This window comes from Xenopus tropicalis, chromosome 5, assembly GCF_000004195.4.
Source record: "Xenopus tropicalis strain Nigerian chromosome 5, UCB_Xtro_10.0, whole genome shotgun sequence".
In the NCBI taxonomy this organism is placed as follows: Eukaryota; Metazoa; Chordata; class Amphibia; order Anura; family Pipidae; genus Xenopus; species Xenopus tropicalis.
In genome coordinates, this window is record NC_030681.2 from 98,637,507 (window position 1) to 98,657,953 (window position 20,447).

Here is a 20,447-nt window from a genome sequence, read left to right on the forward strand (position 1 = left end):
TGTTCAGATACTGGGGATTTGGGCAGGGCCCTCTATACCTCTGTATACAATTTGTATGTTCAGTGTAGATACCCATTTATTGGCCCTTTAGAAATAATAATATATTTCATAACAAGGTTGCAAATATGTAAACTATGTAGTTCCAGAAATCCATCATTTTTTTTTCAATAGATACTTTTCTGAGCAACAATTGACACTGTGCACCCACATTTCCAGCAGATTGCAATTCATATAAATGGATAATGATTTGGTTGCTAAGCATTTCAGAGCTGTTAATCACTCCAGTGATTTGGTTTTGGTTGGAACAGGAAGCAAGCAGATGGGGTACACAAACAGACAGATAAAAGCCACCCAGAAACTCTGAAATAAGTCCTTTAATTGGACATTGATCCCAAACAGCACTGACTATTTAAAAGATGCTTTTATGCAAAATTGACCACCTCGTTTTGTGTATAGAGCATTCGTATGCTGAAACATAAAAGGGCCTTCCCTAAACTGTTGGCTCAAAGTAATGCATGGAATTTACTTTTACTGGATGCAAAAAAAAAAAAACAGTTCAAGCCCATTGTTCCTTGTCTATCACACTTTGTATTCGACATTCCTTGTCCTTCAGGATTTACAATCTGCATGGCTCATTCAGATATGTCTGTCTATAGACCACATAGTGACCCTTGATTCATTGCTCCAGTGATTCTACACATGGCATGGTGCATGGTTATTATAGGTGTGTGTGTGCGGCTGCTTGCCCATACACATCGAGAGAAAGCCAGCACTCATGTCAGCTGGGTCTGATAATCTACCATTATCAAATTGTTTTGTTTTTATCCTTAAAGTGATACTGACACCAAAAAACTACTCATAAAAATATGAATGTGCATTAATAGTTACCTATAGGTCATGTTGATTGTTTTTCACTGATAGGGCTGCTTTTGTAAGTAATTGTTACTTGAAGTTCCTAAACCTGACTGTTTTGCCAACCTGACTGTCCCTTCTCAGCCTGATAGTTATAGCTTCTAGGGAGAAATCAATCCAGGGGATAAGCTGTGTACTGGTAATCTGATTACCCAGTGTACCTTTTCCTCCCACAACTGCTCTGAAGAACAGGGAAGTTGTAAAATGAAAATTATTTTCAGTTTGAAGGAAAAAAAGAAAACAATGTATTTTCATCAGAGGCCCTATTAACTGAACACAGGATTGCACTGCCCCTTCAAGCTCTCATTGAACAGTTTTTGTGCTAGCATTGCTTCCAAAGACACAAGACTTTTACACGCTACACAGCTTTGTCACTGTTCCTAAGATGTATCCACTTCACAATCACTTCTATAGTTCCCCACCCAGGGCTTGTACAGTTGCCTGATTATCCAGGAAACTACTGTCTCAGATGGGTGGTGGAAGCAAATCATTAAGGGAGATCAAGGGGCAGTAGGGTGTCTTCAGAAGCTGCTGGATAGAGACTTTCTGCCTTGTGGACTGGCGGCTGCAAAGAGGAAAAAGTTACAACATCACCTCCTTCTGGACCCTGGTACCATTTTATTGCACTTTGCATCTTTAGGTACTGAGTTGCTGTTGGTCTATAAGTTTTATTCTGGAGATCTGCTTGCATCGACCAGGTCCCTAATGACACAAACTTCTGTATTCTATATCAGCAAACACTGCACCTTGAGGAAATACAATGACAAAGGTAAAAACAGGACATGCAACACCACCAGCCTGTCTTTGAGGACTGTAAAATAAGTGAGAATTTTGTAGAGGAATATATAAGCAACCATGCTTTATTCTTGTACCTTTTCTTTTGTAATAATATGATATAAAAAATTCTCATTTGGTAATATTTATACTGAGCCACTGTAAAAGTTTCCATAAATTTCCATTTCAGCAAATACTGCAGTGAAGTTAAATGCATGCCGCCATGTTTACAGATAAGGGGTATGGATACTGGAGATTAGCATAGGTAAATCCTTACGATGTTGTACAAGAAAGAAAGGAATTGGTTTGTTCCTGATGTTTTTGTTGCACAGGAGATGGATATTAGGGCTTATGTGGAGGCCTCGCTGAAAGTCAGAGCACATTACTGTTGTACCGTTGCAAATGGTTTCACTCTGGCCATTTGTGTACAGATGAATTCCTATTTACGAGCAGAACGCTCTGGACATGGAGCCACTAAACATTTGAAGCCAATCCAGGCAGGAAAGCAGCCAGTACTATGCGTATCGGTTTAGACAGATGCTATGCTACAGATTAGTCCTACTCCATGGCGTTTCACAAAAGGGAAGTGCATGGGTCACAGGACACAGTGACGTCACTAAAAGAAGATCCACGCAGAAAGTTCTCTGGGCTCTTCAAAACTTTTCAATGCGTTATTATTATTATTATTAGGCAAACAGATATCTTTTTATGTTAGGAGATAACAAAGTTTGTTACATGAACAGACTGTGACTGATTCCATTTCAATGTCAATAAATTGGGGAGAATATTCAGTAAGGCCGCCATTTTTATTACTTGCTGTTATGTTACATGTTAAGTGGGATCTGCCAAACCATTGCAGAAGATACCAGCTCTTCTTGTCGCTGTGGTTTGACCTTTTTGTTTAACTTTCTGTGGCCCTGGCCACCAGAGATCACTAGGACAGAGTCTGCTTTGAGTCTTTTGGCTTTTTGTTGTTTGCTATTTGGCAGTGGCATGCTTGGATCACCCAAAAGATCGGACAGAGTGCAGTCTTCCTTTCCTGCGTCACAGGAGTTGGATCCATGAGACAGTGTTAGGGACCCCGATGAAGAGGATAAGTCACTTTTCTGGGCAATGGACCCCATAGACCCTCCAAGCCACACAGCACTGTCATTGTTATTGTTTGTAGCTGATGCAGCGGCTTCATCGTTTTGCTGAACACCAGTACAGTGTGAGTCTTCATTCTTTAACTCCGAGTGAGAAATCTGGCTACATCTGCTTGGTGTGCGTCTGTATTTCTTATTAATGGCAGTTGCCTTGACCAGGAATTTAACTGGACTGTGATGAGCGTGATACGAGACCATGCCTCTTCCTGTAAGAATGTAATGAAAAAACACAAATATTTATACAAGTATAGAAAATATTAAAAACCTAAATGCACAACACATTATATACTCCATCACTATAAAATCTGATCTGATGCTGTAAGGTTTATTTCACATTATTTCCCTGATCAAGATGCCTATTTTCTTTTGTTAGGCATAACTGTATATTTGGGTTTACAAACCCATGAATGAATTTGCACAAATTACAATTTTCTCTTTAACAAAGTTTAGAAGAATGAATGGACAGGGCTTCCAAACTTACCGGTCACTTTTGGGATTCCTTGTAAACGAGGAACTGGCAATGAAACTATAACTCCCAGATTTGTGCCAACCATTAGCAAACCGTGACAAACCAGCAAACTAGTTACAGACACCCGATGCTGTCCTGAATGGAAACAAAAAAAACAAAAAACTCAGTTAAGCATGATAGTTAAAACACAAAATTGTGAAATTGCTACATAAAAAGCACACAGCAATGAGCATAGCTTTCTAACAAACTCTTTCAATTTAGGGCATTGATTGTTCTGAGATATGTATCTAGTACTTAGAAAGTGCACACTCTGCATTAATCAGGTCTAATCCATGAAAATGTGCGTCCAATTAAAGGGGGCAGTATGTTTTTGAGGTGTGCGAAGTTAAAGCACCACAGTGATACACAGTGAGCAGAAGGCCCTGCAGCACTAACAGAAAACTGGTGTAACATGCAGAGCTAGCATCTAACCTTCCTGTACAGCTTCTTTGCCATTCTGCCGGCAGCTATAGTATTGGCCAATGATTCCAACTAGACATGTGTGAGCTTATATTGCCATTTTAATAAAGAGGGCCAAACTAAGATGTATTAGAGATAGTTCCATTTATTCCTAACATATGTAATGACATCAGTATTTGGTAAACATTCAAGCACTGTTCGCACACCTGGGAAGCTTTGTTTTTTGCAATGCAAGCTAAGCCATTCCCCATAAAGGCACAAGTGGAAATAGCTGTGCACTCCTAAATCCTGGCCTCGCAGGAAACACCTGTGGTAGGCTTGCTTATATTCCAAGCTATAAATAATTCTAACATTTTAACACCGATATTAGGTCTATAAAAATCCTTATCCTCCTCATACACGACTTATTTATTTGCAGCGCTGAGAAAACCTTCCCTAGGAAAGACGTTTTCCTTTTCCTCTGCACTTCTGTTAACCGGCAAGGAACTGGAGAGCTTAACAATTTGAGCACTGGGAACCTAAACATTTAGCCAGATAACATGGGGAAATTACTTTTTAGTCAAACAGGGCTGACATTTCTTAACAGGACATGATATTATAAAATAAACATAGTTTAGCATTGCTGTTCTGCAGCTCTGAGGTCCAAGGTTTAATCAGGTATATAACTATGTCCAAGGCCTTTGTATGTTCTCCTTGTTCTTGTGTTGCTTTCCTTTGGGTATCCTGCTACACTCCACTACATACAGACAGGTTAAATTGATAAAATGTGCCTTAGTTTGTAAATGAGACAGGAAGACTTAGGAACAGCACTGCATTTTGGTCTGATGCTGCCCTGGGACCTCAGCTTGCCCCCCAGACATTGAATTCCAACAGCGATCCATTGGTGCAGACCACTGTTGGAACCCAATGTCAATAGGTGCACAGTTTGCAACAGCAGGCACTGAAGTGCAAGAAGCACCTTTCGACACAAATATCTTTATTGAATGGTGCTGAATTGTGCAGCGACTGCATCAATTTTTGCAGAACTGCAACTGTAGTTGTGGTTGTAACTGAGCCCTATAGGCTGATGAAATCACTGCCCAGCCCCATAACACACCCAAAATGTGATTGAAGGCTTAACTGGCAAACAAAAAGGGCTCAGGAATAAAGGGGGTGGAGCTAAGTAGGGAATTGGCATATCAGTATGGTGGGCCACAGGGTCTCTAAGTATGCTTAGGTAGCATAGAAGTTTAAAAACAAGCAGGGTTGTGCTGAACAAACTTTTGCCTATTGTTTAAATTCTAATAAAAGAAATCTCTATGGTTTCTGTTACTTGTGGCACTAAACAAGAATATGAAGCCAGTTGAACTTTAGCACTTACTGTCACTTTCTTATCCCGAAGAACCTCAAAGAAGCAAATAATATTAATTGCCAGTGCAGTGAGAAGCCCTTGATAATGAGCTGCTCAAAGGCTGCTGCTTAGAGAAGGAAAAGGATGGTTTGTTCAAAGGTAGACAGGGAGCTGTGAGCAAATTGCCCTATCTATAAAGAATAAGGGGTGGGGGGGGGATCTAAGTTCAGTGAAAACAGACCAAATTTCAAATTATCTTTATAATGGCAAAAAAAATAGAAAAACAATAGGAAGAATATAATTTCAGTCAGGGACTGATATGTATGATGTATAATCTCTGTAAAACACTGCAGAATATGTCAGTGGGACATAAAGAATAATTATAACTCTTTGATGTATGAACAATAAGCTCCTTCAGAAGCAGCACCCTCTAGTTGATAGAGCAGGCCTTGGCACAACATACAAGAACATACAGTTATCTATGGCAAAGAAAGGTTGTTAGCAGCCGTCAAAGTCACTTTAAGAGCTATTATGCAGGCTTACATAATAGACAATTGAACACACACAGTTATATAAAGGAGCAGTCATGCCCAGCTAATGCGATTAGATGTTATGAGGATATTCTGTAAGTAGCAAATGGGATCAGGTAACATCGTTTATGCAATGCAACACGTTTAGATTTAATTCTCACTTTTCCACATAAAACATTTGTGTGAAAACACAGGGCACCAGAACTAGCGGAAAAGGTTTGTATTAGGTCAAAACAGTGAGCTAAGGAATCAAATGGGCCAGTTCTTCTCAGTCTTGCTATTAATGGGTGATTTAGGTGGTGCTACAAGAGGGTTTGCAGATTTGTAGATGATACCAGTACATGTACAAGTACTCCCACTCACTACAAAAGATATAGATATAACTGCAAAGGCCCTACAGTAAAGTACCATCATATATAAACACTGCACTTACAATACTTACAGGGTTATGTAATAAAAGACACTAAGTAACCCATAGCAACCAATCTGCTGATAGCATTAACTGTTTTCCTGCTTAAGGGGGACCTGTCACCATAAGAAATAATTCTAAATTGTTTTCTTTTGTGTTTGTCAAGCAAAGTAAACTTTACTTACACTATATAAATTATTTTAATCTTATTTTCTTCAGCCTTGAAATTCACAATTGCACCAACCAGGCAGGCACCATTTTGTGGACACTGTTATTAAAGCAGGCATTGCATCCTGCCAAAATCTTGTTTCTGTGCCAGTATGGGGGGACCTGATGCCCATGTCCATGCACTGGTTACAAAATTACATGGTGAGGAGGGAGGGGCAATGTGAGGAGGGCAGCAGCATCTAAGAAGTCCTGAATTGAAAGTGAAAGTAACTGCCAGCCCCACCTCTATGCCTAAGGCATAGAGGCGGGGCAGGCAATATATGACTGACGTCTGGGAATTTTAAATGCTTTTATGATGGGTATGGATGTGGTAATAAAAAAATGATTTTGGGTTTCATATTTAATTTGAAAAGGGCTTTTATTATACAGCTTTTTATGTCTGGGTGACAGGTCCACTTTAACAGGAGTACAGAGAGCCTTCAATAAAATTCTACTATTAACCACCTCAAACTAGAGCAAACTGGCCAAAGCAATAGCACATAAGCTTTAATACAGACTAATTTACAGGTTGTGTATGTAGTATTCAGTAATGTTCAAACTATGTACAAATAACAGCAGAGATACAGTAAATGTAAAATATTAGTATATTTTATTGTATTATTTATTTATATGTATTATTTAGTGTATATTTTATTGCCTGTGTTACTGTACTAAACTTTGCTCTGTATAGACGTCTCCTTTATTTGCAGAGTTACATGCAGCATCCATTACTTCCAATGATCCCATTTGTGTAGTATGGGTAAGGAAACTGGGCCCTTAAGCACATTTAGATATGGTGACTCCCATTAGAATACAGTAGGTCAGGTTCTGGTTGGTGATGCTTCAGTTAATGTGCGAGGTCACTGCATTTACCAACCACTATCAGCAGGTATTTGCTTTCAGAGAGCAAAGGTTGAAGCCACATGTCACACAGGGAACATTCTCTGTCTGGATACTTCAGCTGGTAGGGAATCACCTCACATCCCCACAGCAGCCTTCCATTAATAGAAAACAAATGACAGCAGTAGTACTGGCACCGGAAATGGCTCTAGTGAGCATTTTTGGGCTGTCTTACATTTGCTATTGGTTGTGTATCACAGTTAGAGAATGTGCCCTGTGCTCTAGCAGCATTAGTCCATCAGGTTCAACCTTTGCTAACTCTTTGGGGGGGAATTCACAAAAGTGGTGATATTGACACAAAAGTGGAGATAGATTTGTCGGATTTTCCACTGTATTCACAAACCTCTATCTCCACTTTTGTGAATTTGTCTTTTATACAGACAGTTTTCAGATTTTGTCATTTTCCCAACATTTTTTTAATGAATTTGCCTTTAGCTCTTAGTAAATCTGTCGGTGCCATCAAACCCAGTCCCATAGCTACAGGAGCCTTGGAATAAGGATTTTACCAGCAGGATTTGGCATTTCATATGCCATTTGTCATTTCAATTTGGGGGCATTTCCTGAGGGGTAATTTTAGTTTGCTCAGAGAAACTATACATCATTCTTTCTAATGTTTTCTATATTTCTGTGTAATTCCACTTCTGTAACAAGATTTAAGGGTCTAAATACCATCTTCTCTAGCCCCTACTCATTACTGGGCAGCAGAAATCCGGCCCACACACCAACATGCCCGGTGAATAGAGGTCCAACAGGACTAGGGCCCACTAGGTTTTTATCCAGTGCCCTGTTGGGGCCAGTCCAACCCTGTACCCCAATATCCCAGTTTGGGTGCCAGTGTGTATGTGCTGTTTGCTGATCACCAAGATGGCTGCTAGGAACAGGTGGGGGCCAATCCTGTCAAGCAGCTCTGTAGTTCTGGACATGCTATGTTGAAGTGATTAAAGAGGGGGCACTGCTGCTTAAACTAAAAATTTAAATAAAAATGTTTACAATATATTCACACAAAATGTTATTATTGCCTCATTGATTAAGCTAAAACTGGCATAATCATGCAAATGTGATCCCCTAACAATAGTCTGCTAATCCCCATAAATATGTTAATGATCCCCCAATGGGGGGGATCTGACAGAGTTACACTGAGCTTTACTTTACCATTTTAAAAATGTCGGGGAAAAATGCCGTTAAAACGTTGTATAAATGTCATTTAAACAACAAATTCACAAAAGTGTCTGTATACTGTCTTTCTTTCCCCAAAAACGGAACAGTGGTGGTTGAATCGGAATTTATGCAGATTTCTGTTTGTGAATCTGGAGAAAGTGTTTTCCACCACTTTTACTCCAAAAAAGGGCTATCTCCACTTTTGTGAATTCCCCCCTTTATGTTAACAAATTGGTCAGCAAACTCTCCACCCTAGGTATAAAATATGCACATACAAGTACATACAAGCTGCCAAGCATTCATAGCATTAAAGGAGAAGGAAAGGTAAAAACTAAGTAAGCTTTATCAGAAAGGCCTATGTAAATACAGCCATACCCACTTACAGTAATGCTGCACGGAGTCCTCTATCAAAAGAAACACAGGATTTCTTGTCTCTATTTGTAAACATAATGTTCCAGTGACTGACTTCCTCTCTCAGAAACATCCTTAATTCATGAGGCCAGAGTCTGCGCAGTTCTCTCCTCTCTCCTGCTACCCCCTCCCTCAAGAATGCTAAGAACTCAATCCCCCCTCCCTTAGGAATGTGTGATCTCAGCTATAAGGGCTAGAGCAGGAAGGAAGCTACTTAAAATGGCAGCTGCTATCTTACGCAAAGGGAGGAAGCTTCTAAAATTGTTTACTCAGGTATGGTAATGGTTTCTGCAGAATAAATATTTTGTTCTAGGTGGCATTATTGTGGCAAAGTAAAATGCCAAAATGACTTGACAAGCAAGTGAATAGATCAGGTGGAAATGACTTTGAATCATAAGTATACAGTACATTTATAAACAAAGTAATAAAATAAGTATTTTTATTTCATGAACACAGTGCTATGATCTTAAGCGAGATTAAGATTAGTTTTAAATGATAACAGCTTCAGAAAATTCAGTGACCTGATAAACTAATGGGCCCTGAAATATAAACTCATTTCATGGTATATTTAAATACAGAGTTCTTATTAGACTTAAATGATTTCAGAAACTGCTTACATAAGACTGAAAAGGATTGCAAATATCAGAAGGTATAGGTCTGGCATCTGTTATCCAGAATGCTTGGGACTTGGGTTTTTTGTGAATAATGGATCTTTCCTTAAATTGGATCTCCGTGCCAACTACTAAAAAATGTAAAAGTTAAATAATCCAATGGGATTGTTTTGTTTCCAATAAGGAACAATTATATCTTAGTTGGGATCAACTACAAGGTACTGTTATTATTACAGAGAAAAAGGAATGGCCTTCCTGTGAGTTAGAGCTTTCTGTAATATGTTTCTGGATAATGGATCCCATACATGTACATAGTGTTAACATACAGAATAAAAAAATTAGGCTGTTTGTTTAGAAATGAAAAGCAAATGTAATCTGTTCACTGAAGAGAGAATGTAAAAGGAAGAGAATAGCTTTCTATGAGCCTATGGGCCCAAGGAATGCATTGATTACAGGGCTGCTTTACTCTTTATGTGATGGGGCATATTTACTGAAGTGTTCTCCCTGTCTAACTCTGTCTCACCTCAATTCTGTGTATTTTCAAAAAAACTGTAAGCATGCTGTGGCAAGTTAAATGTGGTGAATTTCCCCAGTGTATTTTTCCCATACAATTGTAGTGGTGAAAATTTTTGAGAGAAATCGTGCCATAAAGAAATGGCGTATGTAGGATATTAGCATGGAGGACACAACATAGGTAATAGGATGCAAAAATGGCTGCTCTATCTTTCTAAGGTAGTTTACAAGCCGGAACCTGGAGAAATTTTTCAAAAATTCATTCTTGTGCTCTTGGTAAACCTTAATATTCAATGGACAAAATTTTACCTGGCCAAAAAATGTGAGTGTTTGCCGATAGGAACTTAATTCTCTTAAAAATTGGCGATGCTGTGGCAAATTTTCATTATTGCTGAAAGTACTACAGATTTTAAACTTTCTTCCTTTGGTAAATTGGCCATTATGTGCCAACCTAATTGCAAAGGGCCTACCAAAAGTAACCCAACACATTTCTACTCTTCCACTTTTCCATTTTGCTTCAGATCTCTTTTATTTTAAATTACTTGTTTCTTCTTCTTTGTCACTTTCCTTCTCTTCAGCTGGATTTGCTTTCCCTTATTGTCAACATTGGTAAGTTCTCCCTTTTTCAAATGTTGCTTTTTTCTCTCATATCTTCAATTATTTTAAAATATTTTCCAGTCTGACTGCTTTCTCCTCCATTCTTTTCATTTCTCGCTTCTTTTGCATTTGTGACCAGTAGCTTAACTTCCTAGCTTAATTCTTAGATGAAGCGGTCCATACATTTTTGAAAATAGAAGCCTTAGCATTGGTTATATCTATCTATCTATCTATCTATCTATCTATCCATCCACCTATATATCTATCATTGTAATTACCTGGTAACATGTTGTGTATTGGAGTTGCTATATTTATATCTTGCAAATGTTCAAATGTCTCGGTGTGAAAGAGCCGCAGAGTTGATCCAGTAGTGAATGCAATCCAAATTCCAACACCCGCTACTGCCATGTGAGAAATCACCATGCCTTCTTCACTATGGGCCTCAAACTGGTGCTGCAAATTGTAGAAATAAAAAAGATTATTAGCACAGAACTGTACAGGAATAGCCATGCTCTGCCCACTCCCTGATTTTGTTGCCAGTTTAAAAGAAAATTCTTTTGGGTACTCACCTCAATGGCATTAGAATCCTGGCCAATAATAAATATCTGCTCTCCAGAAGCTGCCCAGATTGTTCTCTCCATTATCAGCAGACTTCGAACCGGCAAAACTCCTAATTTGATTAGCTTTGGTTGGTCTGTGTTCCAGTTTCCATCTAGCAGTAACAAAATAATTTAGTATAGGAAAAAACAATAATTCATAAGTTACATTACACGTGACATACATTACCTTAGGCAATATACCATAGAATCCATTGAGAAGCAACTATAATCAATAAAAATTATTAGAATGTGCATTTGGCACTTGAGTAAAGATTCACATTTTTCAAAACAACCGGAGTGCTGCTGTTTTCTTCATTTTTGTATTAGAATGTGCATGGTACCCTATGTAAGTATGGTAATAACCCCAATCATTGTTTGGCTGGGGTGTCTGGGGCCCGAGGTTCCTACCTGTGGGGGCCCCCCATCTGTGTCAGGAGCTGCTACGCTACATGTCAACCCCTCCCCCCAACGGCATACTGCACTTCCTACTTGCGGCTTTGATCGGAGGGGAAGTGTCGTTGCCTGCAATTACCGGTTGGGGCCCCCAGGTTTTTCTTCTGTTGCCTTGCCAAATATACAGATTACCAAAATAGAGTCAATGGAAACAGAGCTACACTGGGTCCCTAATGCAACTTTATTCTGCTACTATTTCTCTAAGTTTGTACAAGGCTACAAGCAGATAAACTTGCACTAATATTAGAAGATATAAAATAAAACAAAATGTCTTTAGTATTCACTGTGGTAAGCCTATTTTCTCTTATTAACTTGTCTAGTATGATCCATTTTAGTAATTTCTTTAATTTGCCTTTTATAATATATATACCATAAATACTCATCATAGGGGATTGTGCCAGTACAATAACTTCATTGTTTTATTGTTGTTCCTAATGCACAGGCAATGTTATAGTTTGCACACAAGCTTAATCTCGGTTCCTACTGTACATAATCTTACAGCAGAGAGTAAGGACAGATTTACGGTGACAGAATTAGAATGAGTTTGACTGCATATTACACAACACATTATACCGCTGTCACAGGCAATGTGGAACATGTAGCCTCCCTGGGCTGAAATCTGTGCAACACAAATGGAAGTGACCAGAAAGTTTCCTACTACCATCTGAATAGAGAAAAGTACAATTAAGGCCCTTTATGCAGTCATGAATACTAGCATTTAATAGGACCTAATAATTGGATATGATTTGAATGAAATACCAATTTTCAGCCAATCACTTTTCATCTTATTCAGTTATCATTTTGTTCAGTTAATGTACCAAATTGTCTTCTCTGTATATATTTAATGGGTAGGAAGGTTGGAGTCAGAGTAAAGACTGCATGTACAGAATATGCACTTTGATGTTCAAGGGAAACAAAAAGAGCTTCAGATTAAACACAGGACCATAGCAACAAAAGAGCTTCAGATTAAACACAGGACCCTAGGAACAAAAGATCTTTGGATTAAACACAGGACCATACCCCATTTATACATACAAATCACATTTTTGTGCAGCGCATTACAATATGCTGGCAAGATAATAACAACAATAATTCTATTCAGGTAACTGTTGCCAGTGCTTTCTTTTCTTTTTCTTTTTTTTGCCCATGCTTCACCCTGTAGTGGACCGAGGAACAGTCCCTCCTCCTCCACCCAAGCTTCCGGCTTGCTAGCTCCTGCTTCGCTATTTTAAAGATATTAGAGAGGCTGGAAGGGGGGGGGGGCTATGATAAAGCAGACCCTGTAGTCCAGGCCTGCCCGAAAGAAAAGGTCATGTCCCACAAGTTTTATTTTAATCAAATATTTAAAATTTAAAAAAATGACTTCCCTTTTCTCTATAATAACAAAACAGTACCTTGTACTTGTACTTCCAATTTAGATATAATTAATCCTTCTTGGAGGCAAAACAATCTTGTCTGGTTTATTTAATGTTTAAGGGCTAAACTCGACAAAAGTTTTTCACGGATGGTGCCTGATCAACAAAACACATGCAACAAATCATATCTGGTCATGTGTGTCAAAATATAATGGGACTGATGCAAAAATTGGATGCGTAAACTACAGCTACGTCACTGGCATGCTGTGTCTGCATCCGGCACAATATTGTATCCAGTTGGGGTGACTTTTTTTGTGGCATTAAAATACATTGACTGTCGGATGTAGCTGTAACAAAACACTTCATCTGACTTTATCTGATCTGAAGTTACATTACAGCCTATGGAGATCAGATTTTGTAGGATTCTACAAAACCTCGTGCTGTTGCATGGAGGATCAGATTTAAGCTGGCCATACACGCACTGATAATATCGTACGAAACCCCGTTTCGTACGATATTCGGTGCATGTATGGCAAGTCGACTGATATCGCAGGAGGCTGCTGATATCGGTCGACTCGCCGATCGGGCCGGTTTAAAGATTTTGATTGGGCGCCATAGAAGGCGCCTGAGCAAAATCTGTCTTCGGGGCTGAATCGGCAGAAGGAGGTAGAAATCCTATTGTTTCTACCTCCTTATCTGCCGTTTCAGCCCTGAACGGTTAGTGGCGGGTCGCACGAAAGATCTCAAATCGCCACGTGTGTGGCCACCTTAAATCTGTTCCACCAAATCTGATGAAAAAAAATTGTGGAGTTTAACCCTATATTATTTTTTTTGTAGAATTATAATGTTCCAAATTACAAACAGAACCTTTTCTGAAAAACCCCAGGTCCCAAGCATTCTGGTTAATAGGTGTTTGTATTTACTGCAAAGTACCTTGAATGTGATGGTACAAAATCCCTTTTATATACCTGCTAAGTACAGGAATAGACCTGTACTTAGCAGGTATATAGCAGGGCTTTTTTTTACCATCACATTCAAAGTACTTAGCAGTAAATACAAACAACACATTTAAAGTATCAAAGCATCAGCACGTGCACTCACTGCAACACATACAAACATTCAATAAACTGTAAGATTCCCTTAAGTGCATATTATATACTAAAATCAATATGATAGAAAGTGTGCTCTGTCTGTGAGGAGCCAAAAATAAACTCCACAACATATTTATGCATTTGTCTATGAACTAAGATAACACCTACTAAAATGGCTAGTGATCATTGATTTGATTGGGTATATGGGCATTAAAAGTGCTTCTAGTTCAGAACTGTCATACATTAAAAATGCCATTGTTCCAAGTAATCTTGCTTTTATGCCTTCTGGCCAAACAATCTCATCATGGGAAAATAGGTCATCACTTCACAGGGGGGGTGAACACTCCAAAGCTGACCACATCAGATGCAGCAGCCTAGAATAACACTGGCCTTGCTTCATTTGCAAGTGTAAACAATCACTTTATAATCAATTGCTATTTTTTTATATACAAGTGATTACAATTAAAAGTATACTAATTTAATGATTTGGTTTAAGGATCACATGAAGCCATGTGATGTCCTTAAGCTAACAGTATTTTTAAGTGTGCAATCACTTTTATGTAATGCAGTGTTGGCCAGCTTTTGAAGAGTCTAAGCTGTAAAAGGCTGCACTTAAATGACACAAAGCGGACCAGAAAATATAGCCTTTCATAAGACTACACCCCACCTCCTTTAGTAATACCCACATCAATAGCCCACACATATACTATACTCGGGGGGTCCTGCTCATCTTATATACTGGAAAGTACATTGGCCCCCACATATTTATATAGGCACATAGTTACATAGTTACATAGGGTTGAAAAAAGACCAGAGTCCATCAAGTTCAACCCATCCAAGTAAACCCAGCACACACAACCCACACCTACCAATCTTAATACTCACATACATAAACTATATATACAACCACTAATACTAACTGTAGATATTAGTATCACAATAACCTTGGATATTCTGATCATTCAAGAACTCCCCCTCTTAAAGGCATTAACAGAATCTGCCATTACCACATCACTAGGAAGGGCATTCCATAACCTCACTGCCCTCACCGTGAAAAACCACCTACGCTGCTTCAAATGGAAGCTCTGTTCCTCTAATCTATAGGGGTGACCTCTGGTGCGCTGATTGTTTTTATGGGAAAAAAGAACACCCCCCATCTATAATCCCCTCTAATGTACTTGTACAGAGTAATCATGTCCCCTCGCAAGCGCCTCTTTTCCAGAGAAAACAACCCCAACCTCGACAGTCTAACCTCATAGTTTAAATCTTCCATCCCCTTAACCAGTTTAGTAAGATTGTAAGATTCCATGCCTCTCACGGCCATATCTCCCTTCCTTCTTCTTTTCCGCTCTTTCTTCACTTTTACCTCTGCTATTCATTTTCTTTTCTGTCTGTCTGTCCTTTCCTCCTCTTCTTCCATCATTTTGCCACAACCTATTTTCTGTTTTCCTTTGTGTCTCAACTTGATTTCTTTATTGTTGTTTCACTTGTAACAATCTCCCTATGGGTCTCTTCTTTACTCCTATCATCCAGCCCTTTACAACTTCCCACCATTTGTCTCCCCACCATCCATATGTGCCGATATAGGTGACTATTGCAACCACTCACCTTTTCTTCTCTTTTATCATCTAAAATACTTAGTTCCCCTTTTTCTCATCTGCCACTTGCCTCCTTTTCTCTTGCATATGAACCCTTGTTCTCCCCCCATACATTTTGTATTTTACTTCTCTCTATTCCAAATTCTTCATACCCTCTCTCCTTGTGCTATTTTTTTTTTCTTCTTCTGTACCCCTCTAATGGCGTTGTTCTCTTTACCTAGTACAAACTTTGTTATGTTCTACACTCTTTATATTTAAAAAAAAAACATAATGGGGCTTGTAAGCAGAACAGGGTTCACTAAGGTTGCAGGCATGCAAAAATGTCAGTACAATTTTAAAGCCTACACCAGCATTAACCTTTAGAAGGCTACAGACAATGTATTTTGTGGGCTGCCAGCTGCACATTCCTGACCTAATATAATTCATACATAGTTCTATGTCCCATTTTTTTGAGTAATTGCTACAATGAAATCGGTCTTTATATGTTCAATTTCCTTCATGAATTTAAGGCTATAAATATTTACATTTAATACAAATACAGTTAAATTATCTTTATAATTACATGGCCATATTTACTTATTCCATCTATATATCAAACTAGGGTCAAAAGTATACTCCTCCTTACAATTTCGCTGCTGTGATCCTATAGGTCAGTGCTGTCCAACTCCTGCGGTGCCGAGGGCCGGAATTTCTCTAGAATACATGGTGGAGGGCCGCTAATGGAAGCCAATTTTGACCACTCCCCTTTTAAACCACACCCACTTCAAACCACACCCATTTTATCACAATGGTGGTAGTGCAGCAAAAACCCAAATGCTTGGTCCTCACTGCAGGGATATCAACCGTCATTCATTTGTGAAAGAATTATATTATGTCATATTAAGACATACCCTTAAATCAATATGCCGCCTCCTCCTGCCCTGTGTATAGCACAATAACCCCCAGCACATAATTACACACCTTAGAGACCATTTATTGGCTATTTCCGACTGCTAATAAACTCGCAGAACAAACCCCTGCCAGGTTCACCTCCCACAGGCAGCATAAGGCAGGCAAAGTATGGCACACACAGGCAGTACTCTGCCTTCCTTATGCTGCCTGTGTGTGCCATACTCTGCCTGCCCTATGCTGCCAGTGTGTGCCATACTCTGCCTGTCCTATGCACCATACTCTGCCTGCCCTTCCCTGCCTGTGTGTGCCATACTCTGCCTGCCCTATGCTGCCTGTGTGCCATATTCTGCCTGCCCTATGCTGCCAGTGTGTGCCATACTTTGCCTGTCCTATGCTGCCTGTGTGTGCCATACTCTACCTGCCCTACCCTGCCTGTGTGTGTCATATTCTGCCTGCCCTATGCTGCCTGTGTGTGCCATATTCTACCTGCCCTACCCTGCCTGTGTGTACTATACACACAGCAGCATAGGCAAGGCAGTACATACAATGTCTGAGGTGTGAACAGGTGAACAATGTGAGTGATTACAGTTTGAGTCTGAGGTGTGAACACTGCAGGGGGTGAACAATGCAGGCATTAAAAAGTGTGAACAACACAGGGGATTACATTTTTAAACAATACAGGGGGGGTTACAGCCTAAATCTGAGGAGTGAACAATGCAGGGGGGCAACTAATCTCAGTACTGATACCATTTAAAGCTTACACAAAGGTAAGCCATCAAAGCAGTCAGACAGGTGGGGGGCCACACAGGCCGCCAGTTGGACAGCACTGCTATAGGTGAACCATCCCTATCACAGAATAGGGTAATTGCAGGACCTGCTATCGTCACCAGAAAATACACAGCTCCTTTGCAGGATCAGACCTCATTGTTTCTGCTTTAACTTATTTATATTTCTCTACCAGTCCAAAAACCAGGTCAACTGATAACCAGTTTGTAAATACCTTTTGCAAACCAAAATGTAACCCTTTAAGCACTTCACTGTGCATATTAACAAACACAAATTAACTAAAGGATAGCTAAGATTGAAACAGAGTGCAGGAAAAGTAGAAGCAAAGGTGGAACTTACCTTCAGCTTTTGTGTAGGTGGCGAGATTTCCATTTACAAGACCTGCATACAAGCACTGAGAGATGCTAGCAAGGCTCATAACAGTTGATTTTTCTGGTGTGAAAAAGTGCTGCAACCGTACTTTTTTAGATCCTTGACTACTTTTGTAGACACATATGCTACAAAAACAAAATCATAGAACAAATGAATAAACCCTAAACAGCATTACCCTCAGCTGCACCATAATCTTGGTTAAAATCATTTGTACCCATACATATTAGTTTGCTTCTTTTTACACTAATTTATTTTTAGAGCAATAGCATATTGAAAATTTGAAAATTCTCTTGTCTAGAACTATTCTCAAGGCTGAGATCTGACCAGTCAAAATAAATTACCTTCCTTCTTCCATGCCCAGACAAATAGTGGGCACATCTGGTACTCGGGAAGACCCATTTTCCAAATCTGGGGCATCGCTTAGTTGTTTCTGTTTTGCTTCCTCTGGGATATAGACCATGCAGAGTATGCGTGATTCGACATTGAAACACTCCAACACCTTAGGGCTACGATTATGGAGGGAAAGAACTGAAATCTGCCCCATCTGATTAGTGCAGCTGCCAATCTATAAAAAAGGGAGTAAGAGAACCAATATATTGATCCTTGTTCACTGGGATTAATGTTTTCATTTGGTAACAGAATTTCAATATTCTGTTGCTGATATGCACAATGATCTGTCAGTGGGCGCATCAGACATCACTAGCAGTTTAGCTGAAAGCCCTATGGGAAGGAAAAGTACCATATAAGCAGAAAAGCAGATAACTAGATCAAGAAACTGATAGATCTTGACCACTACAGATTTACATGTCCTCTTACTATTACCAAAATGTTGTATTTATGCTGTACAATGCGAGCGGTGTCTGCTACAGAAATGGACACATGCAGTTTAGGAAATTCTAAAGAGTCACAATAATTTTTTTAATGCTCCAGATGTTTGAAAATCTATTAAAATTTTTACGTACCCATAGAAAGCCATGATGCATGGAAAGTGTATCTGGATCATTTTCACTACTGAGATATGGTTCAGGATTATAGACTGCACATTCAATCTGAAAATTAAGCCAGTGCAAATTGGGTCAGAGGATGCCTTTTTAATATCTAGGGCTATAAATAAACATTATCACACAAAAAACCATTAATCTGCAAAGGCATGAGTACAAAGCAGATATAGGGTATATATAAACCACAAATGGTTGCCTGGCATTAAAATATGTATGCTGGCATCTGTAGACTGGATGACATAACTGCTGGTATGTTACACATTTACTGACAAGACCAGATGGGTGCATGAAAGTCTGTTTTCACTAAAATCCGAATTGGAATAGATTTATTTAGAAAGAGGAAATATATTTTAAATAGTAATGGTATAATTTTTTTGGAGTTACATGGGGATACAAGCATAATATGTCTTGCACCAATCCAAGACTGTAAATATAAACCCATTAGCAAGTGGCACAGAATATAGGCCAACTGTTTGGTTACTTGAGATCACCATGTTCTATGCTCCCACAAAAATGTGGTTCTTCATAAGCAAAAAGCAAGTGAGCAAACAGTATGGCTATTCATTTTTAGCCTTGTAGTGTATGTTAGATACACTGTTTACTACAAAATGAAACAATGAATAATGTATTATAAACACAAACCTATTTGTATAAAACTTAGATTAGGCAGGTACAATATGTTCTACTCTCCTGGCACATGCATTCAACTTCAACATTATTATTATTTATAATGTGCTAACATATTCTGCAGTGCTGTACAACAAATGGGTGTATACACTGAACATAGGAAAAGAGGGCCCTGCCCAAATAAAGTTTCTACAAATCTGAATGCACAGCTGCTGCTTATTGTGACTAACAGACTGGAAAAAAATAAAATCATAAAATGTGGCATGTGTACAATATGGCTAGCTCTCATGTTAGTCCACTAGTATTTTATACAAGGTTTGAGTATTTAATTTACTTGTTAATCCAGAGCTTAATAAATCTTTGATCTTTCCAAATTCCAAGTGTTGTGCTTGTACTAAACAGCCATGAGCTCCCCTAAGCAGCAGACTGAATATTAAAACAATTTATGGTTATAAAGCAGGGGAAGACCATAAAAAGATGCAGCTTTTCTGCAGTTTCTATAAATGTTATTAAAGGGATTCTGTCATGATTTTTATGGTGTATTTTTTATTTCGAAATTACCCTCTTTAAATAGCAAATAATTCACTCTACCATTTCAAATTTTATTCTTGAACCAACAAATATATATTTTTTGGTTGTAATACTGATGCGTCAGTGCATTGTGCCCGAGTCTGAGCTTTCAGAAGGAGCCAACACATTAGAACTGCTTTCAGGTAACCTATTATTTCTCCTACTCCCATGTAACTGGAGGAGTCGCAAGCCAAACTTGGATTTCTTACTATTGGATGCTATTCTGATATCTACTGCTACCTTCCCATTGTTCTGCTGATCAGCTGCTGGGGGGGAAAGGGAGGGGAGTGATATCACTCCAACATCGCTCAGCAGTAACGCGTGACTGAAGTTTATCAGAGCACAGGTCACATGGCTGTGGCACCCTGGGAAATGAAGAATATGGCTAGCGCCATGTGAAATTTCAAAATTATATAAAAAAAATCTGTCTGTGTTATTGAAAAATGGATTTCAATGCAGGATTGAAAAAAAAAAACATGTTTTCCCATGACAGTATTCCTTAAAGTCAAGGTAATCTACTAAAGTTGAGAATACAAAGAAAAATCTCCAGTAGAATTGCTTGAAGACCAGTCAGGTAAGTAAAACAAAATCCCCATATCATTGCAAATAGCATACAGAAAGGTATAGCGGGAATTGGAGTAGTGGTGTCCCAGCCCACTGTGCAGAATTACGTCATGAC

General features: G+C 39.0%; 1 protein-coding gene across 6 annotated transcripts in view; it reads right to left on the bottom strand.

The window, feature by feature from the left end:
• Window positions 1-1,746: 1,746 nt before the first annotated feature.
• arhgef10 (Rho guanine nucleotide exchange factor 10) overlaps window positions 1,747-20,447 on the bottom strand; it is a 76,238-nt gene continuing 57,537 nt past the window's right edge. For all 6 annotated transcript variants that reach the window (XM_012963478.3, XM_012963479.3, XM_002935157.5 and 3 more), the window contains 7 exons: window positions 18,533-18,619; window positions 17,912-18,135; window positions 17,538-17,695; window positions 10,995-11,137; window positions 10,704-10,878; window positions 3,313-3,435; window positions 1,747-3,037 (listed from right to left, as the gene is read on the bottom strand). In XM_012963478.3, the coding sequence (XP_012818932.2) occupies window positions 2,511-3,037; window positions 3,313-3,435; window positions 10,704-10,878; window positions 10,995-11,137; window positions 17,538-17,695; window positions 17,912-18,135; window positions 18,533-18,619 (1,437 nt within the window). In that variant the 3' untranslated portion in view covers window positions 1,747-2,510. The remainder of the gene's footprint in view (window positions 3,038-3,312; window positions 3,436-10,703; window positions 10,879-10,994; window positions 11,138-17,537; window positions 17,696-17,911; window positions 18,136-18,532; window positions 18,620-20,447) is intronic.